The sequence below is a fragment of the Sprattus sprattus genome, assembly GCF_963457725.1.
Source record: "Sprattus sprattus genome assembly, chromosome: 19".
In the NCBI taxonomy this organism is placed as follows: Eukaryota; Metazoa; Chordata; class Actinopteri; order Clupeiformes; family Clupeidae; genus Sprattus; species Sprattus sprattus.
In genome coordinates this window covers 15,307,293-15,313,491 of record NC_137917.1, presented here as the reverse complement: position 1 = coordinate 15,313,491, position 6,199 = coordinate 15,307,293, and the positions used below count along the sequence as shown (strand labels likewise).

General features: G+C 41.8%; 1 protein-coding gene across 1 annotated transcript in view; it reads right to left on the bottom strand.

The window, feature by feature from the left end:
- The window catches only part of grik3 (glutamate ionotropic receptor kainate type subunit 3), a gene marked incomplete at its 3' end in the record, with an annotated part of 109,096 nt that extends 104,137 nt beyond the window's left edge, over positions 1–4,959 (bottom strand). Inside the window, exon 1 of the mRNA XM_080858627.1 lies at positions 4,788–4,959. Within this exon, the coding sequence (XP_080714753.1) occupies positions 4,788–4,902 (115 nt within the window). The 5' untranslated portion in view covers positions 4,903–4,959. The remainder of the gene's footprint in view (positions 1–4,787) is intronic.
- Positions 4,960–6,199: the final 1,240 nt, after the last annotated feature.

The following is a 6,199-nucleotide window of genomic DNA, read 5'->3' as shown; positions in this document are numbered from 1 at the left end:
TTGTTCAAATGTGGTGCCTTCAAAGCTGCTGCACGGCAACCCCAGTGCATTCTCCCTGCGCTGCCTTCAATCTCCAGAGAAATTAAATTTACATGAAAATTAAATATTAATTTGCGCAGAGCAATTGATGGCCGTCTTAGTTTTGAGTTACTTGTGATGTTGCACATCGCACTGCCAAGGCCTTTACGTCGTTCAATTTCTTTTTTTCTTTTTCCCGTCGCTGTGTTTTTTGACGTGGAACGATTTCACCTTAGCTCCTCTTGAGCAGGCTGCGTTATAAATAGAACCGAGAGGCTGTGATGGTGGCGCTCGGAATCTGTTCCGAAAAGATCCCAAGGTCACAGTAGATGGGCTGTTTACGTGAACTGTACTGAAGAGGATCCAAAGTTCACGTCAAAGTGGGCTCGCTGCTAATCTTCTTCCTCCCATGAGACTGCGCAGAGACGGTCACACTGTCAGTGTTTCACAGACATGCCAGAGTGTTCCAACACCACAAGAAACCACAGCCCCAGGAAAGGCATTTGGATGATAACCTTGTTTGCCTTTTAGTATTCATGGGTATAAGACATTCCCTTCCAGACAGCACGTTACAGGAGGCCTCTGCCATTTTTGACTAACCAGAGTTAACATCGGAATCATCTCTCACAACCAAAGAAGACGACTTACACATTTAGCTGTGAGAGTTTGTCACCGACACACTTTTTAAGTTAAGTTACATTAACAGGAAATTAATCAAATACAATCCACATGCAAATGTAACTCTGACAAGGAAGGAAGAAGACCAAACTATTACATTCTATTTTACCGTCTACTCTATTCCATAATATGTTCTAAGAGTATGGACTGGGAGGAGATTGAAGCTCTGTTTCTACTCAGTTTGAAACTCCATTTAATCTCCATGTCCCCTTCTCAAGCACCTACATGGGCTGCATACGGCTGCGTATGCATTCATAAATCCCCCCTGATCTCTGCCCGCTACTTAATTTACTGTGCAGACGACACGTGATTGATGAATGACCCAATCAGTGTGCGTCTGTGTAAGTCCTTGTCTCGGCTGCCTAAATTAAATAAAATTGGAGCGCATGAAAACTCCCAGAATACCCCAACTGAAATGACAGAAACAAAGGCGACATAAAATCATGAGCCAGATTGATTAACTGGCAATGATGAAGCACTTTAAGTATTAGGTAGATAAAGCAATTGATTATTCAATAAATCTTTGTCTGGCACTAAATTCCCTCATTCAGAAAATAAAAAGGACAGGGCAGAGGCCATAAATTAGTTCCATCCATCGTCCACCTCCCACAGAGATGAAACAAGAGCTACTGTAACCATAACACAAATGGGCTTTAAAATGGCAGTCACAGTCGGATCACTTACTCTGCGGCAACGTCGCTTCCTTGGATATCTAAAGAAACATTCTGACGTGCATGTTTCCGCGAAAGCACAAACACACGCGCAGAGCTTTGTTTTAAGGCCAGTGTTTTTGTCGTGGGAAATTTTGAAATGCCGTCCGAGTCGAGTTTGAGTCTCTGTTACTATCATGTAACAGCAAATATCAGGAAAATCATCATGCATTGAATGAATCCAAATATGGTTCTTTCAACAGTATACAGGCATTTGTCCAAATAGCGACCCAATAAGCATTTTCCCCCACAAACTTATATATAATATTGCTTCAGTTCATGAAAGGGTCAAAATATATAGGATGCCACAACGATAAACACGGTGCAAAAAGAAAAAAGAGAAAGCCATGAAACAGCATAAAAAATAGTACCCACAAGAAAAAAAAGAAAGCGTGTCTTACTCTTCGCTGCCTTAGACATTTATGAAACCGCAGAGTGAGACTGATTGACCTTCCAGACACAGTGAAAAGCCCTGTAAAAACAGACCAATCAATGGAGAGGTCTCTCTGTGGCTGCTGCATGCCACATACAAGTCGTTTACCTTGAATGATTCAGCTATGTTAGAGTAGACAGGAGATTGTTCACAATCTATTCCCAGCCCAAAATATGGCACAGTCTCTCAATTTCACTCTCGGTCTTCTCTCCTCTAAGTGTCTCATCTAAGATGGCTTACAGGACCCTGTCAGCTTGTAAACTATATGTTCTTTCATTGAAAAAAAATAATCAAAATATATAACAAAAATCATTGCTCCTTTTCTTCGTCTGATTTAGTCAGATGGAATCATAGGACACCCCTCAGTGTTCCATCAACACTCTCTGCTGGAAATAAAGGGTTTGTTGTATCGGGGAGGGAGGGTACTGTTGCATGGGTGAATATGAACCACCACTGATTTAATCTACTCTAACTGGACCAGCAGCGTGCTGTTGCGGTAATAAGCACTGAGGATCCAGCATGAAGCCCCACACACAGGGCCACGGGGGACCCCAATCTGGTTCAGGCGCTGGGGCTGGGGCTGGTACTGATGCTGATGCCGAGGCCTTCAACCACTGTCTTAACACAGAGCCCTCTTGTGGTTTAAGAGTGAATGACCTTTTACGCACCACTTTACCAATTTCAAGCCCACGTATATGTAAGCACACACACACACACATATAAACATACACACATATGTGTATTGCGCCCTCGACGCACCCCTAACACACACACCCACACACACTCACTTCGAATTCATGTATAAAATGCTGAAAGACATCCATATTTAAACATACACACATGCTCACACGCCTACACCTACACCTTGCGTACACAGAAAGAGGAAAGGACACAGAAAATAAGCGATGTGAAATGCACAATTGTGAACTGGAAGCATATATCCAAATATGCAAATGCCAGGACAAACACACCAGCACAGCCTTGCAGCAATGTGCATGAGCACAAAATGGAACAACTTGTCAGCTTGGGCTTTTTTTCTGTTCTTTTTTAATCTACCCCACAGTCAGTAACCTTCTCTCTCAATTCTCATTTTCTATGCTTGTTTTCATAACACACAAGACTGATAAAATAGAGCTACCCAGTATCTTACACAAAAACAAAAAAAAACAATGTGGCTGTATTACATTTCAAGGTAGATTTGACTCAGCTCTGTGTCATTTCAAAAACAGAGCCTGTCACAGTCAATTTTTGGTTGTGGGTGAATGTACAGGAATAGGAAAATAGGAAACGCTTCATGCCCAAATGTGTCATTCTACAAGAGCACAACAAAGCAAAAAAGACCTACAACTGTGTTTCAAGTGACTAAACGAACCTCTGCTACAATGTCACACAAGTCAAAGCTCCCCTCCAAACAGCTATCAATCAAGCCCAGCCAAAAGAAAAGTGCACCTTAAATCCACATATCCAAATATCAGTTAATATCTGTCTCTATAAATCTCAGTTGTTTGAAATTGACTCGTTCATTGCTAATTTAGGATATAAATATGCCAACAGAAATCATATTGTAAAAGCTGCTTTTGCCAAATTGATCTCATAAATCACATGGTGTGTAGCCCATTTTCAATTGAAGATTATAGGAGAAATATCTCATTGTAAAATCAGACGGGTTGGACAAGTGGGGGTTATTATAATGATCGATTTCATTATTGAAATAGGATTTCTTAGAGTCGAGGACAATAACTGACGATGCTGATTTGAGTGCTGATGTCTTTTCAGCGGAGTCTCCTATTTAGGAGGGAGGTAAAGTCTATCAGGGTCCGCCACAAAATACAAAGCTGTCGTGTCCTCCGAATGCAAGTTGAAATGTGTTAATGTCTTCTAATGACATTTTGAGTAATTGTCCTGCATAGCGGCAGGCCACTTGTCAAACGTGATTTGCCTAGGGACAAAAACGTATTGATCTCCATTCGAGCCCCGTCTCCTCACGGCGCTCGGCGTTTCATCGCTTCACCGCGCTCCCAATGACAGATTTTACAATGTTTTTCACTTTGTGAGTCCTAAAGCGAGACAGCACCGCCTGTGCACTTTTCACTTCGCATTAACCTCACAGATGCTTGAAGTTGTTGTCGTTATTGTGTAAAATTGTGTACGTGGATGAATTTGCACTTGGTGCCAACTGCGTGGTTGTGAGGACGAGTACCACACAAACTTTTTTTTTCATGATACACTCTTCTTGTAAAAGATGAATTTGTTAGTAAGTCATGGACAGTGATTGCACTTCCACTGAAAACGATTGTTTACTTTACTAAATGTTACCTTTCGAAGAAAATATGCGAACTCATCTCCTTCAGACAATAGTTTTATGCAATCGATCCAGTCTAACGATTTTCAGATCTGAATAGCTGTGTGTATTTCACAGCACACATTATCCAACAGATTATCAAAACGGTGAAATAGGGAATATGTATTTGTTATGTGTCCTCGGTAATTTGTTATGTGTCCTCTGTTTTTGTATTTATACGTCAACGACTGAGTCATTAGACTAAAGCTAAATCCATGTTGCACTGCTCTGTAGGCTACACTTACCCCTGGAAAGAATGCGTTTTCGACGCAAAACGGAGTCACTTGTCCTCTGTTACACGTTTGGGCTTGTTAACGCTGAACAAATTTACCATTCATACGGTCACCACGTTCAACTGATCACTTTATTCCGGGTGACCTTTCCGTAACTGGCGTTTTGTTCCGCACCAAAAGAAGTTTAGAGGCATATACTGACATTCATTAAATATACTTCATATCTGTTCAAGAGGGACGAGCAGATACATTTGAAGGCAAAGAAAGAAAAGGCACCAAAACGGTAGAGACTAGTTTTAAGCTATGGCTGTTGATCAGTGAAACTCTTTTTTGGAAGGTAGTGTGCATTACGAACGAATATTATGCATTCTTACCTATTCGTATGACATGAGGCATCCCGAATGAACACTGAATCCAAAAAAGACACACAATGAACGTTGTCCAGTATTCCAAAATCGCACTCCTGGGTGACAACCAAATATTTCTCATGATTGTGAAGTAGTGGGATCCACTTTTTTAAGAATCCAAAGACGTTTCAGAATTGCTCATCAAATGTACTGGTAGGAGTCATATGTAGACTTGTATGTCTGCGACAAATCTGCTCTCATTGTACTTGGTGCAACATTTTCCTAGTTTTCTATTTTTTTCACTCTGAAGTCTCAAAACGGTTAGCTGATAAAAAAAAGCCCCGGCTCCTCGCACACAAGGATCAGTGTTACACCTGCGAACGCTGGCTGCTACAATTAGCCTGCAGGAGTCCCTGTATCCCCTCCTACCGCTGATGCTATCTGTCGGCTGGCTCGGGCACCGCAACAACCGGGCTGGAATCCCGTGCAAATGTGGAGGAGGACTGAGCCTGCGGTACCATTCCCCGCCAGAGAATAGCCCCTTCTCTTTTGTCGGTTAAAGACATTCAAACGGTAAAGAAGAACACGTGAAGATATTTCCACTATTTTTAGATTGTGCACTCTCAAGCACAGTGAAACTCAAATGACAAAAAAAACCGCTTAATACCCACATATAAGACAGATTGCTTGTTTACAACGTGGTGACCATATCCAGTTTTATGAAGCATGAGATATTTAACACTGCACTTTAACTACCTATTATAAGAGAATTAAGGTAATTGCCAATGCATATTGATTCCAGTCTCCACTATAGAACTGAAGCTGTACCTCTGAGGCAGAGAAGATGTGGTTAAAGAGTAAAGGAAAACCCTTACAAAGAATTCACTGAATGCATTGTTTTATTTAACGAGTTGAACCAGAGATGGCAGGCAGATGGCCTGGCCAAAAACAGAAACACCCATGAAACATTAATTGCACCTTTTGACTCCCAATGGTGCCGGATCGCAGGCAGTGCAGGTGTGATCAAAGGCCCCAGGAAGCCATTTCCTTCCTAATCAGCAAATGGCACCGATACGTGAAGGGAAGCACAGAAAGGAACCGCTGCCTCCTGACACAAGTCAGTCAGGAACACACAGCTCCAAAGCACACTTGTCACAAAACAAACAGTGTAAATGATGAATGATGAAAAAGGCGAATGAGAACTGATGCCATAGTTAAGTCACAGATGGCAATCATCCTGATGTTATGGGAAGATTTCAGATGACCCTCCTGACCTATGTTTGTTTTTTTCTCTTTATTAATAGAATAGTTTACACTGGGAGATCTCATTTTGTGTGCGAGAGAGAGAGAGAGAGAGATCGAGTGTGTGTGTGTGTGCTTGAACACACGTCCGTTCCTCCACTTTTTCAGTGCCTTGGTGTAAACACGCAGTTAAGGGG